The sequence below is a fragment of the Octopus bimaculoides genome, chromosome 7, assembly GCF_046866305.1.
Source record: "Octopus bimaculoides isolate indiv1 chromosome 7, ASM4686630v1, whole genome shotgun sequence".
NCBI lineage: Eukaryota > Metazoa > Mollusca > Cephalopoda > Octopoda > Octopodidae > Octopus > Octopus bimaculoides.
Genome location: NC_142934.1, coordinates 75,614,348 through 75,633,949, shown reverse-complemented (window position 1 = coordinate 75,633,949; position 19,602 = coordinate 75,614,348). Strand labels below are relative to the sequence as shown.

At 34.6% G+C, this 19,602-nt stretch overlaps 1 protein-coding gene across 6 annotated transcripts in view; it reads left to right on the top strand.

The window, feature by feature from the left end:
- The window catches only part of LOC106876428 (dynein axonemal heavy chain 3), a 247,804-nt gene that overhangs the window by 141,185 nt on the left and 87,017 nt on the right, over nucleotides 1-19,602 (top strand). For all 6 annotated transcript variants that reach the window (XM_089355526.1, XM_089355522.1, XM_089355525.1 and 3 more), the window contains exons 43-46: nucleotides 5,281-5,408; nucleotides 9,579-9,703; nucleotides 17,146-17,331; nucleotides 18,824-18,991. In XM_089355526.1, coding sequence (XP_089211652.1) covers nucleotides 5,281-5,408; nucleotides 9,579-9,703; nucleotides 17,146-17,331; nucleotides 18,824-18,991 — 607 coding nt within the window. The remainder of the gene's footprint in view (nucleotides 1-5,280; nucleotides 5,409-9,578; nucleotides 9,704-17,145; nucleotides 17,332-18,823; nucleotides 18,992-19,602) is intronic.

Below are 19,602 nucleotides of genomic sequence, written 5' to 3'. Positions count from 1 at the left end.
TAATATAATTGATTGAGCCCCCATCCCCAAATTTCAAGTCTTGTTCTAAAATAGAAATCATTTTTATGTTTAGCAGGATTATCAGAGCATAAGTCAAATTATTATTATTATTACTTAAATCCTTCTGCAATGTATCAATGCTTTCTTTTATTCTCCTTTTCCAGAATGGTTCTTTGCTTCTCTGTACTTTCTTTTCACTAAACATTCTTGTCTTCTCTGTGATGATAGAAGCAGTGGCATACATCAAGAAATTTAACTCTGTGATGTCCTTAGAATTCTCATGACAACTTCATTCACTTTCTTGAGTTCTGGTCTTAGCTTTGTTCTATCACATGACTTCAGTGATGGTAACCTTTTCCTTCCCTCAAGGAACATTACTTCCAGAATTTTGTCAAAGAAAGTAGCTAATTTGGGGCTAATTTTTTCCAGTGACTCTCTAGTTGGAGGTACATTAATATCTTCTGTATATGGTAGATTCCCTCCCTCCATGTCCAAGCTCTGTAGATTCTCTTGTTCCATGAGTATTTCTTCTGGATCAATAGTTCGCTACAGTTCCTTTCACTCTTCCATTATAGTCTCCTCTTGTTCCATCTTCTTTAACCACTTTTTGATCTTAATTTGTCTAATCTGATTAGCCAATCTTTGTTCAATCACATCCTTCAGCTCTTCATAGTGATAATATTTTTCCAGAGCTCTAGTAACCTTTTCTGATAGCCTCTTTTCTTTCGTTCACTTCTAATATAACATTCAAACAACCATTTCTTGTTCTCTTTTGGGCTTGTGCTGCTGTTCCACAAGATACCTGCTGAATTTCACCATTTTGCTAAAAATACTAGCCTTAGTGATGTCATTATGATTACTTTTCATTATTGACCTCTCTCTCATAATTACCACCAGCCAGTTGTTATGTTACCATCACTAGAGAGGTTGTCAGCCAAGACTTCCAATAGAAAAACAAACACTAACATAATGAACTTCAGTTAAGTTACTATACTCCTACTACACAGGTCTGCCTTTACCTAATGAAAATAAGTTTTACTTTGTTTATTTTGCTTAGATATAAAGGTGTTAAATTACTTCTTATATAGTAACATTGGAGTTGAATTACAATTCGTAACATTGCTGCATGAATCAAGATTGTCAAGCAAACTAGTGATTGGCTCATTGGAAATTTCTAAACAATAAAGCAGTTATTCACAAAATGCCATATAAAATAAAAATAAAGAAGAATTCGAAATGTATATTGTTCCTTGTTCAACTTGTGATAAAAATATCTATTATTAGTGGCCACCTGAAAATACTAACCAGAATTTTGAAACAAAGGAAATAATAGTTTGTTTCACCATTAGTCTACTTTAACTTAAGCAAATTATACTATGCTTTTAAACTTGGTAAATGGTGGAGGGTGCTCTGGAAGTATTGTTTCTAGAATAAGAATAGGTTGTAGGAATTCAGAGAGCTATTATCTCTGTTGGCAAAAAAAGGACAGAGTGAAAGGTAGACTGTATGATGTTTGTGTATGAATGGCTACACTCCATAGTAGTGAGACATGGGTTCTGAATGCAAAAGGGGTCGATAAAATAAGTACCAGTTACACACTGGGCTCAATGCAGACAATTAGCCCCCTTACTCAAGATTTCAGACCATGTGCCTATAGTGGAAAGGATTATTACTATTATTATTTTTATTATTGAGTGAGAGAGCAGTGTATGCCATCAAAGTGACACTGGGGTACAAATATTCAAAGCCTGTCTGATAAGGGTACACCAGGCACATGCATCACAACCATATGTGCGCAACATAGTGATTTCATATTAAGATAAACAGTGCATGACTTTGCAGGTGGGGGCCATCTTAAATTTTCTGCAGGTTGAGTAACTCTTCCAGCTCAAAAGGTTCCTGAATAAGCTTTGTTTAAGGATGATGAACGAAACTCCCATGTTTCCATTGGTGAATTATCCAAACCCCAAAGAATTCCTCTCAACACATGGCTATGATGCTCCCCCACTACTTCTGCTCATGAAAAGAGATGCATATATCATCAGCCACTATGAGACATGCTCAGTTGGTTATGCTCAAACAACTGAAAAGCAAATCTGTGGTATTGAGCAGAATATTTGCTGTAGCCCATCTTTTTATACCAAGACAAAACAATGTGCATGATAACACTTCCAATCAGTTAAGATCAGAAGCCATGAGAGCCACTGCCTGGTATTGCATCAAGGCATCATGGTATTATTTCATATATGCACAACAGATTAAACTGATGGAAAAAATTCCTTCCATAAGGCTACAACAAGTAACCTTTGATGCCAAGAACCTTCCTAAGTATCCTAGCAGTCATTAATAATACTATTTTCTGGAGCTGCACTAAACTAGGTTTTATGCTTATTTCCTCTATTCATCAGTTCATATCTCTAGGAATAGTTCCTAATGAATCTATAACTACAAGGAAACATTTTACCTGTGCTTTTCATAGCCTCTGTAAATCAATGGCTAGGTTTTGGTACTTAGTTATTTTTTCTATACCTTTCATTTATTATTATTATTATTGTTATTATTATTATTATTATTGTTCAGTAGTTTTATTTTTATAACGTGCTTTCACTTCACTACCGAGCGCAGCTCTGTGCGCCTTGGGTATGTGCTGTGGTGCTCTTATGTTTACTGTATTGAAAGTGTTTTGCGTAGAATGTGTGCAGTACCCAGTAGTGCAATTTTCTGTATGTTATATATATTTGTAAGTCCTGGTGTTTTTGTTATGTATTTGTCTGAATATTTTTTTATTATACCTAAGGCACCTACTATGATAGGAATTGTTTCTGTTTTTAGATTCCACATTCGAGTTATCTCTATTTCCAGGTCTTTGTATTTTGAAAGTTTTTCCATTTCTTTTAGATAAACGTTGTCATCTGCTGGTATTGATACATCAATTAGAAAGCATTTTTTTCTTCATGATCTTTGACAACTATATCTGGTCTATTTGCCTTAATTTCTCTATCTGTGTGTATTGGCATATCCCAGAGTATGGTTGCTTTCTCGTTTTCTGTGACCTTTTCTGGCGTGTGTTTATACCATCTTTTTTCTGTTGTTATTCCATAGTGTTGGCATAGCTTCCAGTGTATATAGGTCCCAGCTCTGTCGTGTCTGTGAATATATTCCTTCTTAGCCAGGACTGGGCAGCCAGAGATAATATGATTTATTGTTTCTTGTCCATCTCCACATATTCTACAGTTACTTGTTATATATCTTTTCATTATGTGTTTTTGGTAATTTCTGGTGGGGAGGCTCTGGTCTTGTGCAGCAATTAAAAATCCTTCAGTCTCTGCTTTGAGTCCTGAGCTTCTCAGCCATTGCTGGGATTTTTCTCTGTCTATTTCTTTCGCATTTAGTTTTGCCCAGTATTTACCATGTAGGGGCTTTTCTTGCCATCGTTTTATCATGGTCCGTTGCTGTTCTAGTTTTAGTTTGGATTTCATTTGTTTTATAGCTTTTGTTGTTTCTTCTTCTTCTTCTTCTTCTTCTTCGTATTTGTTAGGTAGATTGATTTCTTGTTTGTATTTGTCAGCTTCCTTAAATACTGAAAACAGTTTTTTGTTTTGCTCGTGTTTTGTGGCTATTTGTATTAGTTTCCCTTGCTTCTGGAGTAGGTATTTTTGCAGTCCTATGGTGGTTATTTTATAATAGTTTTCTAGCTGTATAAGACCCCTGCCACCTTCTGTGCGTTGTATATATAGCCTTTCTATGTCAGATTTTGGGTGGTGCATCCTATATCCTGTCATTATTTTTCTTGTTTTCCTGTCTATTTTAGATAGTTCGTTTAGTGTCCAGTTAAGGATGTTGTAGCTGTAGCTTATAACTGGGACAGCTAAAGTGTTGATACCCATTATCTTGTTTTTAGCATTGAGCTCTGTTTTTAGTATTGATCTAACTCGTCTATAGTACTCTTTCTTTATTTTTTCTTTCATTTGTGTATGTTGTATACTATATAGTTCATTGACTCCTAAATACTTATATGGTTGGCTTTCGTCTAGTTCTCTTATTTCATTGGCTTTATCTAGTGTTATATTGCTACTTTTAACTAATTTTCCTCTTTTCAGGGTTGCTTTGGCACATTTTTCTAATCCGAATTTCATATCTATTTCCTTGGTAAAGCCGTGTGCTGTCTGTAGTAGTGTTTCTAGCTCTTTGTCGTTTTTAGCATATAATTTTAGGTCATCCATATATAGAAGGTGGCTGACTGTTTTTCCGTAGCATTTGTAACCGCATCTAGTTCTATTTAGCAATTCTGTTAAAGGTGTGAGTGCCAGGCAGAACAGGAGTGGAAAGAGCATGTCTCCCTGGAATATTCCTTATTATTATTATTATTATTATTATTATTATTATTGGCCCTGTAGTTGAGTAACAGGATCTATAGTTTGGTGCACTAAAACAAATATCAGATTTTATTTAATTACATCCATAATGGTGCTATCTAATACTCTTGGAATATTACCTAGTGATAGTCTGGTTCTCTATCCAGTAGTATATTTATTTCCAGTAGTATATTTATCTGCTTTATATAATGAAACTAAAGCTAAGTAACTGGGGTTTCAGGGCTGTTTACATTGATTGCATTTAGAGTTAACGTAACAAACTAGCAAAACACTTGTTAAGTATGCAGTGCTTCCACTTCCGATCAATCAGTACTGTATTTCTCCAGAATGTTTTGCCAATCCAAGGTACAGGGGCCACTCAGGATGTCTATACACAAGCAAATAGGTTCATTGCATGTTTAAATGTGTTTGTAAGGGGCACATTACAATTTTGGTGATGCCAACACATAACTGGTTAGTGATGGTGGAGAGCTGCTGATACTTCAAATAAATATTTGATCCCTAACTTACTAGACCTGATACAAATCCGAGTTTGAGATAACAAAGGAACCTTTATGTTGTGGCACAAATGTTAGAATTGGACAGCAAATTTCCTTCAGCTCATGCATTCCCTTCTGTCTTCAAAAAGTAAATGATGGTCTTAGGATATGTCATACTTAAAAACAATGATAGAATGGATCATGTTTGGAGTGTCTTTAATCATAGGTCTACTTAATTAGTTTGACCAAGGGTTTTAATCAACAACAAAATCAATTCTCAGAGTTGCAACTCGGAACTAAAATCAGTGTTTTATTAATTCTGACTGTAGGTTTCTTAACTCCAATGTCATTCTCTGCTATTGATTATAACTGAGTATACCTAAAATGAAATATAATGTCAGGGTGACCTTCTTCTAATCCTACAGTTATCTGGATGAATGCAATGCCAACAGTAAAAGTCCTATGTCGTTAGTGATGTTCAAATTTGCTATAGAACACATTTCCAGGGTCAGTCGAGTTCTGCTGCAAGACAATGGACATGTCCTCCTTGTGGGTAAGTTCTATAGTTTTTGATATTTGACATTATTGATAATGCCACCACTGATATCATCATCATCATGGCTATCATTGTTGTAGTTATTGTAATCATTATTGTTGTTGAAAGAAGAGTGTTGTAGTTTGCTTGAAGCATTGTAGTACAGAAGTAGAATGATAAATGAAAAGGGGAAATGAGGAAAGCTAATAATGCAGAAATGGAAGTTGAAAAGCCTTTATATATTTCAAGTGCAAAGGTCCATCTTCAGAGAGATACAGTCAAAGAAAAGTGTGTCTACGTAGATCCTGCCGTTTAAATAGCAGGATCTACATAGATACACGTTTCTTTGATTATACATTTCTGAAGATGGTCCTTTGCACCTGGCATATATAAAGGTTTTTCAACTTTCATCTCTACAGAGTTAGAACCTTTCCTCATTTCCCTTCTTAATTTATCATTGCTGTTGTTGTTATCATTGTCATCACTACAGATAACCATACACACACACACACACACACATATATATATATATATATATATATATATATACTAGCAGAGATACCCGGTGTTGCCCATGTTACATGCAATTGAAGAATGAGAATTTTGTGTTATATTTTCTGTAAGGAACTGGAATACATATGATTCGAATTTCATGAAAATTGCACATAAGGGTTCTTTACCTCTTTACACACCCTAAAAAAATTCTAATCATGAGACATGTATCCCATACTATTGATCTTTATGCGCATATTCCAAAATTTCAGTCTTCTGGAACCTGTAAAAAGGATTTTGCTCCTGAAAAATGGAGCTCATGGAGCTCTAAAATGTAGGAATGAAGGCTCCTATTGGGGGTGGGTGTGTTAATGTCAACCAGAGAAGTTGAATTGTTGGGAATGTTTTTAACTTAGGTCTTATAGTATGCTTGTATATATGTGAGAGTATAGTCTCACTTTAATAGTTTCAGTATGAAATTGAAAGTATTAAAGTGAAAGTATTTAAAATTACAGTAGCGACATGTTACTGTTTCACTTTTGACAGGTAATACTGAAATAGTGGAATAATTTCAGTGTTAAAGTGAAAGTATCTGCCATTACAGTAGAGTGATGTTATTGTTTCACTTTTGACACGTAATACTGAAATAGTGGAGAAGATATGATATTACTGTGGGCTCGAACTATGCAAGAAGTTAAAATTTTTTTTGGCCTAAGACACTACAGGGACCCTAAAAGGATTTTGCTCCTGAAAAATGGAGCTCATGGAGCTGAAAAATGTGGGTGTTAAGGCCCCTATTAGGGATGGGTGTATTAATGTCAACCAGAAAAGTTTAATTGTTGGGAATCTTTTTAACTTGTGTGTAATATGTATTGTCTGAATTTCTTTGAAATAGGAAATATATGTATGTTCACTGGGTTTGTAAAAGAGAGCAAAGCTACAGGAAAGCAAAAGACGAATGATCATGATAATCAGTCAACTACCCTAGCCTAGTTGTTACTACTCCCCGATGTAGGATTCCTCACTATACAGGTGACAGGCACAGCTGTAAGATACATTACGGATCTATAGCAATTGGAAGGGCATGACCCAATTGAAATAACAACGTGTGATGCTTGGTGTAAAGGGAAATGAAAGTGTCGCCTCTGGAGTTTGCAAATGACCACTCTACCGATAGGTAACTGGGCAGAAAAAATTTATAATCGATAAATGTCTTAGAACAATCAGTCACTCATCTGGGAAGGCCTTGAAATCAATGTTATCAACTGGGGACTATGTATGACCCAGTGATAATAAAAAGACTGAAAGGGGGTCTGCAACGAAATAATTTTACTCAACACTTTGCAAGTGAATCAGTGGAGGCAAAGATGTGTTTCATTTACTTGACAATTTATGCACCATATTGCAGAAATCACAATGTAAGTATATCTGAAAGGATAGTCTTACACTGTTGTACTGTTGAATTACAAATAATGCTCATCTGTTATGATCAGGTGACCCTATAGCTTCCAATGGTACAACTGTATTCGTCTTTGCTTAGGAAAAATGACTAAATTGTGGGTGTGAAGTCCCCATGAAGGGGGACTGTAACTTCTAAGAAGAAGAAATTTTAGAAACATTACTTTATTTGTGTGTAATATGTATGGTTAAAATTTCATCAACATCAAAATATATGAATTTTCATGGGGGTTATGGCCATTATGCATAGAATATAATTTCTGAATTTCATAAAAATCCATTCAGTACTTTTGACGCAGTTTTGGATAAGAAAACAAATGACTAATGTGTGTGTTTGTGTGTATATGTGTGTGTTATGGGTGTATATATGAATAGATATCTGTATGCATGTATATATATATGTATATATGTGTACATATTACATGTACATCTATATATATATATATACATCTACACATATGTATACATATACATGTATGCATATAGATCTATATCTATATATATATATATATATATATATATATATACATATACGTGTACATATACATCTATATGTATACATATACATCTCACTCTCTCTCTTTCACTCTTTATATCTTTCTCTCTCTCTGAAAGTATCTATCATTACAGTATCGAAATGTGATTGTTTCAGTTAGTGGAATAACGTGTACATGTACATCTATATGTATACATATACATCTCTCTCTCTCCCTCTCTCCCTCTCTGTCTTTCTCTCTCTCTCTCTCTCTATATATATATATATATACACATATATATATACACCATTAAAATGAAAGTATCTGTCATTATAGTATCGAAATGTGATTGTTTCAGTTAGTGGAATAGTTTCATTTTTAAAATGAAAGTATTTGACATGAGTGTTTTTGTTTCACTTTTGACACGCAATACTTAAATAGTGGAGATATTATGTTGCTGTGGGCTCGAACTATGCAAGACGTTAAAAATTTCTTTTGACTAAAATACAACTGGGACTCTAAGTAAGGCATGTGTAAAATTTGAATGAAATTGGTTGTGTAGTTCTCGAGTTTTAGGGATTCACACAGACAGACAGACAGACACACATTCTCATTTATATATATATATATATATATATATATATATATAACAAATAGTAAATGAGTATATGCATATATACGTACAGGTATGTGCATACCGACATCCACCTGTATGTATAGGTGCATATATGGGTACAGGACATTGCAAACAAAACAGAGACGAGAAAACACACAAGCCACATAGAGAACATTCTACTTCATCAGCTACCTGCGTTTTAACACCGGCGTTTCGAAGAGCTAGGCAGGACGCATCGTTAAAACAGCTCTTCCCATGGACCGCAAATTAAACAGAAAAGGCTTTACGGCCAGACGAGAAAAATTGTTTGTGTATGAACGCTGTGAGACACGAACCCGAAAATAGGGACAAAGTGGTTCGCGTGTTAGCTCGGCGACGGCCAAGGAAGAAAAGGATTATTGACCGGAAGCATGTGACCATGCCGGTGTAAGGGGAAGAGAGAGTGTGGCAGAGGGAGAAACAAAGGGAGGAAGTAGAAGAATAGGTGAGCAACGAGAGGAAAAGAGAAGAGAGGAAGTACGAGGGGGGAAAAGAGATACGTAGTAGTAACAGAGGAAGAACGAGAGGGTTAAAGCGAGATACGTAGTAGTAAAGAGGAAGAACGAGGGGAAGAGAGAGAGTGGTAGAGGGAGAAACAAAGGGAGGAAGTAGAAGAATAGGTGAGCAACGAGAGGAAAAGAGAAGAGAGGAAGTACGGGGGGGAAAAAGAGATACGTAATAGTAACAGAGGAAGAACGAGAGGGTTAAAGCGAGATACGTAGTAGTAAAGAGGAAGAACGAGGGGGGGGAATGATAGAGGAAGAGAAAGAGATAGAGTTGCGTCGGAAAATATGAAGTTACGAAAAACTACTTACAACTGGAGACGCTGCGTTCGAAAAAGAAAGCAATCAGAATTTTGGATAATTCTGACTATCTCCTTTTTCTTAATATACAATATATGTACACCACTTCAAACACCCTATATGCACATACACACACAAGAACACAGACATATGTACATTTAATATGTAAATTTTCAGATTAGTCATCTATGTAATTGAGCAATGCATGCATTTCCTTTGGATAATAATTTGTTCTGTATGTGTAACTGTGTGTGTGTGTCTTATTCAGTTCTGTACTGTGTCTTTTGTTTCTATTTATACCTAGGTATTGGAGGAAGTGGTCGACAGAGTGTGACCAAGCTGGCTTGCCACATGGCTGAATATGACCTTTTTCAAATTGAGATAACACGTAATTACACTAATAATGAGTGGAAGGAGGATTTGAAGAAGGTTTCTGTCTCTCTCTGTCTCTCTCTCTCTCTCTCACTGTTTCTTACTTTTTTCTTTTCTGATTCATTCACACATGTGCATGCTTATATACATGCATGCATACATGCAAGCACTCATTCTTTCTTTCACTCTCCTTATATATATATATATAAATATATATATATATATATATATATATATATATATATATATATATATATATATATAGTTTGAATTACGGAAAAATTTGGATTAGTACTGTTTTTCACTTTGCTAAAGATTTTCTACTATTTGAAAATAATATGTATTCTTGTTTTTATATTATTCATTTGGTTCTTTATAGATTATTTTTAATAGATAACTTATTTAACACTAAATTATTTAGAAGTTATAGTTTCATTTCAACATAATATTGGAACTTCGATTTGAATAGTGTTGATATATTTTCGATTATTTTTGATTAATAATATTTGATTAATTATTAATCTTTATAGTTTATAATATCGTTAAAGTTTTTTTTAAATCAAAACTTTGTATATATATGAAGTTTAATCTTTTATTCTTAATTTTTTCTTTCCTAATTTTTTCATTCATAATTTTTCCATTCATAATCTTTTCATTCATATTTTTTATTATTACGTTTGTAGAAATAAATAATCTTGTATTTTTCTATTATTCAATTGAACTTTAATTATAATTAAATAAACGTCTTTAGCTTTAAATAGTATAGCTTTAACTATTACACCGGTTAAATATGTAGGATCTTTTTTAAAACGGGGGCCACATTTTTCATTAACGAAACACTTTGAAACTTGGAACACTGGTGGAATGTGTCATATAAAACATCTTTTTCTCTTAGTCTTCTTAAAAAAAAGAAATCCATAAGTTATTCCATGTTAAAGTTGTCGTATTTCTGTATTTTCAACCAATCACTGACGTCCATTCAGCCGATATACATTAAGTGCCGACTACATAAACGAACGATTCTGAAACAATTAACCCTAACCCTAACTTTAGGGTTAGGGTTAGGGTTAAAGCAAATTTAAAATGAAAAAAGCAAATAAAACGAAGGTATGGAGATTAAATACGCTTTACATCGCTTAATCAGCCAAAGGAGTAAATGTAAACAACTGAATACTTGTCAGTGATTGGTTGAAATTATCGAAATAAGACAATTTTTTACATGAAATAAATTCGAATACAAAAATATTTTTCTGTTCTATAACACAAAATAGATAAGTATACGAAGTTTGAAAGTCTTTCCGTACCAAAAACACTACGTAAAACATTAATGAAAAATGTGGCCCCCGTTTTAAAATAGATCCACTAATTTTATCTTCATTATTATTTTAAACTTAAACTTCGTTCAACTTGTATTTAAAACAATGATAATTTATGTAAGATGTTTTTTGTATATAATATACATGTTATTATAATGGATGAAGGGATGATTATTGAATGGTTATTATTTTGATATTATGATATTTTTAAAATAATTTTTCTATCTTTATATAATAAGTATTTCATATTAATTCATTTGGTACTTATTGTTGGTTGAGAGATACATATATCTAATTATTGTTCTACTTACGATCTGACGAGTAGCTATATTTTTGAATAGAATTTATTTTCGATAATTTCAATTGATTTTAATCGATTTAAATTTCTTTTCTATTTGAAAATTGGTTATGAAACACGTGTAATCTTTTTATTATATTTATCTTAAGATATTTACTTTACTTTATATTATACTCATTTATTGTGCTTTTAATTATTAATTTTTCTATATGTGATAGTGGATTTTCATCGATGAGTTCTTGAAAATTGGTTATTTTCCCTAAAACTATATATATATATATATATATATATATATATATATATATATATATATATATATATAAATTTTTTAATTAAGGTACTCAGAAACCTAGATGTTTGTACATTTACAGATTTTTATTAATGTCACATATTAAATGAAGCGCTTTTCACCTAGTCTTTATATAGTTTTATTGAGTGTGTAGGGGTCGAGAGAGAGATATATAGAATAGTAAGAGAGGGTAAGGAAAAGTGAGAGAGAGAGAGAGTGTGTGTTTTTTGTGTTGGTGTGTGTCTCTGTGTGTGTGCGTGTGTGTGTCGATGGGAAAGAGAAAAGAAGAAAATTGGGTTCACAGCTGGTTAGTTCTTTTCAATGATAAGTTTTTTAGCCTTTTAAAGGAATGAAAAAAGCAGGTGTGATCGATTTGAAGTTGATTTTCATAGAGAATCTTTGGTGTCATTGTCTAGTAAGAGAGTGTGGGTGCGTTTTTGTGTGTGAGTGTGCCTGTGTATTTGAAAGGTGTGTCAGTGGGAAGGGGAGGGAAGAAGAAGATTCTGTTTACAGTTTACAGTTGTCCACTCCCTGCTGTGACAGATTCTTGGTTTTTTGGTATCATTGTCCAGTGGTAGAGAGAGAGTGCGTGTGTGTGCGTGCGTGCAAAATTCTCACCAAAACTGAATGGCTGAAACATGCAGATCACAACCCATCTAGACAGCCCCCTAAAAAAAACGGCCAGAAACCCAGATAGTGGGACATTTTTATACCAACAAGAATTGAACCCAGTTACCTAGGTTCTCATATTTCTCTCCCAACTTAATTTGAACTAACCAGCTGTATAGATATCATCACAGTTCCTTCCTTCCGTTTTACACCCCTTTCAGACAGGCACGCACGCAGGCACACACACACACGCACACACACAGACACACACACCAACACAAAAACATACACTCACACACACACACACACACACACACACACACACACACACACACACACACACACACACACACACACACACACACACACACACACACACTCTCTCTCTCTCTCTCACTTTTCCTCACCCTCTCTTACTATCCTATACATCTCTCTCTCTCTACCCCTACACACTCAATAAAACTATATAAAGAGACCCGCTAGGATGTTTTCTCAAAACAATTTGAAAAACCTACACGACTAGGTGAAAAGCGCTTCATTTAATATGTGACATTAATAAAAATCTGTAAATGTACAAACATCCAGGTTTCTGAGTACCTTAATTAAAAAATTTTTTTCTATATAATTTCTGTACATCACCTCCAAACCTTCATATATATATATATATAAGTTCAAAAAAACACAAAAAACAATAACAAAAAAACAACAAAGTGAGGACGTGATACGGATAGTGTTATTGGACGCCCGGGAAAGGAAAGAGAGAGTGTATGACGTTTCGGGCGTAGCCCTTCGTCGGAAAGATGGAAAGTTCGGAGAATGGAAAAACGGAGAAAGAGGAAAATGGTACCGATGCCCACGAGGTTACATATATATATATATATATATATATATGTATATATATACGGAGAGTGAAAATTTAGAAAATGGAGATATAGCATTAATAAATTATATTAATGTTATATCTCCATTTTCTAAATATTTTTTTTGAATATTTATAAACCAAGATTTATATTTAGACCTATTATTTTATGAATATTATTATTCACCAAAAATATTAGGCAATTCATTGGATATTACTATCCCTTAATGAGGCTATTTTAACCTCTAATTGAGTATGTATATATATATATATATATATATATATATATATATATATATATATATATATATATATATAAGTAAGTGATAGGTTTGCCTCGATCCTTCAGGGGTAGTCTGAAGCATCCAAGCAACCAGGGGATGTTTAAATCCGGAGGCACTCCTGGGGATCACCTGTATGGGTACCGTCTTGGGAAGAGGGCATCCAGAGGCAGGTAATTTATTGCTTAAACCGTAGTTTATGTATTTATGTAGTCATTTACGTAAATGACTATTGCATAATATATAAAATGACTCATTACATAACCTCAACCTCCACATTGACTCATTACACAAGCTCCACATAATAAAAGAACGGCTATCTAGTCCAATAATAATGCTTTTTCTTGTATTTGTTGCTCCATTCTCCACATAAATATATATATATATATATATATATATATATATATATATATATATACATATATGTAGAAATATGATTTAACTTATTAAACACAGTTCAACAAATTCATTCATATTCATCTAATGGAGAAGGTTAGATGTTAAAATAGATTATAGTTTTATTTTTCATGTTTGTTTCAATTTGTTTCATACAAAAAGACTCAGATATTCATAAATAGAAAATCAGAATAGTCATATGTATACTCATCAGAAGCTGATATGAAAACTAAAAAAGACGTTAGAAGTACATAGAATTTCTCTTAGTTGTCATTTTAGGATTATTGTAGTCGTTCGTAATTAAATGCAATGCATTTGTAGTTGAGTGCTTGAGTAGCACCCTATAGCTTCATCAGAGCTTCAAACATGAAGTGCTACAGACATGAGGTGCAATTTTGCCCAGATGCCCAAATGCAAACCTGGAAGTACATATAATACTACTGCTGGATAGCACAGGGTAAATCTGAAGGTAGATGAGCTTTATACTGTACTCTACTACATTCTTAGCAGAATATCCCATAACTATATAGATATAGTGCTGGTGGCATCTAAAAGACACCAATCAGGCATGGCCAATGCCAGTGCCATTTGACTGACACCTATGCCAGTGGCATGTGAAAACACCATTTGAGTGTGACTGATGCCAATGCCGCCTCACTGGCACCATTCGAGCAAAATCGATACCAGTGTCACCTGACTGGCTCCCATGTTGGTGGCATGTAAAAAGCACCCACTACACTCTCGGAGTGGTTGGCATTAGGAAGAGCATCCGGCTGTAGTAACCTTGTCAGATCAGACTGAAGCCTGGTGCACCCTCTTGGCTTGCCAGTCCTCAGCCAAACCAGTATGGAAAGCGGACATTAAAAGATGATGATGATGATATATATATATATATATATATATATATATATATATATACACACACACACACATGAGGGTACCCAAAAGTAACAGGAAATGTTCTCTGTGGAACAAACCCATTGTAGTTCAGGCTTCCACCGCTAGAAGCCACTTGGTGCAATCCTCAGGCATCAGTATGCCATCCAACATTGTCCAGTGACGTTATACTGCCATGTGGTGCGTCTTTGTTTTGCAGTGCTTCCCCACTGTTTGTTGATTTTTGTGGTGACTGAAACCAGGGAACAGTGTGCTTCTTTGAAATTGTTTTCTGCTGGGGAAAACGGCAGCTGAAACAGTTGTCATGCTTCAAACAGCTTACAAGGATGCTGCCATGAGCATAATACAAGTTTAAAAGTGGTTTCCACACTTTGGGAATGGTTACTTGTCATTTGCGGACCAACCTCAGGACGACTGTCAACCTCCTGAACAAATGAAAGCACGGAAATTCTTGAACTGATCTTGGAGGACTGTCACCAAACAATCAATGAACTTGTTGATATGAGTGGTGAGTCCTGCAGCTCCTGCCAATGAATATTGTGCAAGGAGTTACAAATGAAAAGAGTTGCAGCAAAATTTGTGCCTTGCTTGCTCATGGCAGATCAATAGCAGTCACAACTGAATGCATGCCATGAACTGAAAGAACAGTTGGAAGTTGATCCAGACCTTTTTCTGAAGGTCATCACTGGTGAGGAAAGGAGGTGCTATAGAATGTGCAGATATGGAAGAGGTGAAGATGTTGAAGAGGTGAAGAAAACGATGGAGGCATTAAAAGGCATCACTTCGCAAGGGTCCAGCATTGCTTTGAATAGTGGAAAATGCTCCGGTTCTGATGCATCGTTTCAAATAGGGAATACTTTGAAGGCAATAAAAATGTAAACATGTAAAATTAAGTGAATAAATTAATATTGCAAAATTCCATTTTCTTTTGGGTACCCCCTCATATATATATATATCATCATCATCATCATCATCATCGTTTAACGTCCGCTTTCCATGCTAGCATGGGTTGGACGATTTGACTGAGGACTGGCAAGCCAGAAGGCTGCACCAAGCTCCAATCTGTTCTGGTAGAGTCTCTACAGCTGGATGCCCTTCCTAACACCACCCACTCCGAGAGTGTAGTGGGTGCTTTTACGTGCCACTGACACGAGGGCCAGTCACACGGTACTGGCAATGGCCATGCTCAAAAAGGTGCTTTTTACGTGCCACCTGCACGTGAGCTAGTCCAGCAGCACTGGCAATGACCTCACTCAAATGATTTTCTAACATGCCACCAGCACAAGTGCTAGAAGGCAACGCTGGTAACGATTACGCTCAAATGGTGCTATTTACGGGCCACTAGCACGGAAGCCAGACAGCTGCTCTGGCAATGAACACGCTCGAAAGTGCTGTTAGTGCTCCACTGGCACAGGTGCCAGTCATCGAGTATGGTTTAATTACGATTTCACTTGCCCCAACAGGTCTTCGCAAGCAGAGTTTAGTGTCCAATGAAGGAGAGGTTGATATGGGTGCCAGTTGTCGGATTCGGTTTGATTTCGATTTCAGATTTCAAATTCCAAATTCCAAATTCCAAATTCACTTGCCTCAACAGGTCTTCGCAAGCAGGGTTTTTAGTGTCCAATGAAGTAAAGATACGAATTAGTGAGCTGGCTACACTTCTGGCATATATATATATATATACATACATACATACATACATACATATATATATATATATATATATATATATATATATATATATATATAGTTTTAGGGAAAATAACCAATTTTCAAGAACTCATCGATGAAAATCCACTATCACATATAGAAAAATTAATAATTAAAAGCACAATAAATGAGTATAATATATAAAGTAAAGTAAATATCATAAGATAAATATAATAAAAAGATTACACGTGTTTCATAACCAATTTTCAAATAGAAAAGAAATTTAAATCGATTAAAATCAATTGAAATTATCGAAAATAAGTTCTATTCAAAAATATAGCTACTCGTCAGATCGTAAGTAGAACAATAATTAGATATATATCTCAACCAACAATAAGTACCAAATGAATTAATATGAAATACTTATTATATAAAGATAGAAAAAATATTTAAAAAATATCATAATATCAAAATAATATCATTTGGTATTTAATTCATTTGGTACTTATTGTTGATATTATGATATTTTAATTGAGTTTTTTACCTGTAATTTTGGATTTTGTCCCTAATATTATTATTATTATTATATATATATATATATATATATATATATATATATATATATACATATAATTATAAATAACAATACAAAAGGAAAACATAAGGAGTGTTTTCTTTTTACTCTTGTACTATATATTCGATATGTTTTGTAGAACAATACATTAAGGAGCTTTTTTTTTTATGAGTACCACTGAATAAGTTGAATCCATATATTGTGACTTAAATTTATATATATATATGTATGTATGTATGTAGGTGCTCTCATGTGGAATTTTATCAACTGTTTGCTACTTGAATTACATTTTGTTGTTTATCATGTTGACTGTAATTTCCACTATTACAGCTGTTATTACGTACAGGGTGCAATGCCAAGCCTCATGTGTTTCTCTTCTCTGACAACCAAATCAAAGATGAATGTTTTATGGAAGACATCAGTATGATTCTTAACACTGGAGCTGTTCCCAATCTCTTTGCTTCTGATGAGAAAGCTGAGATCATTGAGAAGATGCAGAGTGCTGCACGTCAAGAGGTGAGTCATTTTTGTTGTAGTACTGGTGGTACTAGTGTTGATTGTAGTGGTGTGAGTCATGGTGGTAGTTGTGCTTTTACTTGCAGTAAGGATGTTGATGGTGTGGTGTTATTTTGCTTTAAGTTGGTCCACTTCAAGATGACCCCTTGATTCAAGACATTCCATTATGGACTCTCCTGTCATTTTATGTATCAGGGACTACATCGTCTAATGTGTCCCTTCATTGTTAAGTTTGTAGGTGGTATTTGAGGGGAGATGGCTGTTATTTCTAGAAGGTTAGTGACTACAAATAGGCTTCCCTCATTGGCTCACATGGTGAGATGTTACTTGTCACCATCATCATCATCCAGTGTTTTAAATCCGGGTTTTGTTTCCGTTTACAGGGGTGGCCAGATCTACCTCAATGCCATAGCAACCAAGGTAGGCAGGTGCAGCCCACTCCAACATTTGGGCTGGCTGGTGCTCATTCTGCTTTGCTATCTTGAAGCTTGTAATGATAGTTTTTCAGTTGAGATATTCACTGTGCTTATGGTGTTAAGTTTGTAGTATGTTATGATATAAATGCTATTGTATTTTGACACTAGCATAGTATTCATGTTTTGCTGTAACTAATAATAATTAAGTTTACTTTGTTGTTATATTTATCATTTCCACCTTATTAGAATCAACAATATTTACCATTTTAAAACAAACTCATCACTACAGCCTGCATATCTTTGAAAGATCACTTTTGTTTCCATAGCATAATAGTTATACATAATAGTTTATACCTTGAATTTCATTTCTGTATGTCAGGAGGTGAGTATAAATAGTAATTAACTGTCATCACTTGGTACTAACTGTCCTTTCCTTAAATACCTTCTTACCTGATTATCATCTGTGCACATAGAACTGAATTCAGACTTTGTTATTTATATTCTGTGAATACTTTTTCACTCCCAGAGGAAATTAGTCTTTAATAGATATCCACCATATTAGGGAATTCATGGTTCTCCTGACATCGATTTTTCTGCTTTTCACCTTTCTAGGGATTAATAAAATAAGTACAAGTATTATCGATTTTATCCTTAAAAATTTGTGGGTTGTACATTTTATAGAAATCTGTTATTTATAAACTGAATCCCTCATTGGTAGCTCACTTTTCAGCCCATCTAAATTCTAATGATGAAACCAAAAATCATAACAGGAAATCGAAACGTTTTTTGTTGTTTGGACCAAGAGATACTTCAGAGAAGCTTTGGCAACTATTAAGAATATTTGTTAGAGTTTCCTTTCCCAGCACATTCTACTTGAAAATGTTAATAAGGTTCTGCTTGCCTAAGTTTTAAATCAGATTGTTCACGCTTCAAGATGAAATGCCAATAAATGTTAAAGTTTTCCATTTGTCCAGTTTGAAATCAGAGGTGAGCGATCTAGAGAGTCTTGTTCAGACCTTCTTCTCTATGAGGATAAAATGAAATATCATTTTTATTGTTTTTGCTGTCATTTACAGGGGAGAAAGATAGATGCGTCACCATTGGCCTTGTATAATTTCTTTGTTGACCGAGTGAAGATAAACCTTCATGTAGCCCTCACTCTTAGTCCCATCGGAGATGCTTTTCGCAATCGTCTTCGTATGTTTCCATCATTGATAAACTGTTGTACCATTGATTGGTTCAAGGTGAGTTGCAATTCGTTTTCATGTTAAACTAATGCCGGGGACTCTGTCTATGATACGCATGCATATACACATGCAAGCATACAGACATCCACTCACAGACATGCTCTCTCATAAGCATCCACATATCTACACGCAAAGAAACATGTTCACATGTGACAGAGAACACTGATGTAAATGCTGTCTATAGCACACACACACACAAATTTTGGGGGAGGAAGAGAGGGAGAGAGAGAGAGGAAGAGAGTGAGAGAGAGAGGAAGAGAGGGAGAGAGAGAGTGACAGATGGACAGCGAGAGAGAGAAACAGACAGACATATACACAAACATATATAGTTCACTAATGCTCTTTCCAGTATACAGCTATGTATATGTGCACATACAGACATAGGAAAATATACATTCTTCTGAGCATCCTTTGATGCTATCCATCTCTCCATCCATCCATTCAATCAATTTATTGAAATAATTTATAAAGAGGCTGAGTATTCTACAGACAGGTGTACTATTTAATCCTTTCTACTATAGGCACAAGACCTGACATTTTGGGTTAGGGTTAGGGACCAGTCAATTACATTGACTCCAGTGTGTAACTGGTACTTAATTTATCGGCCC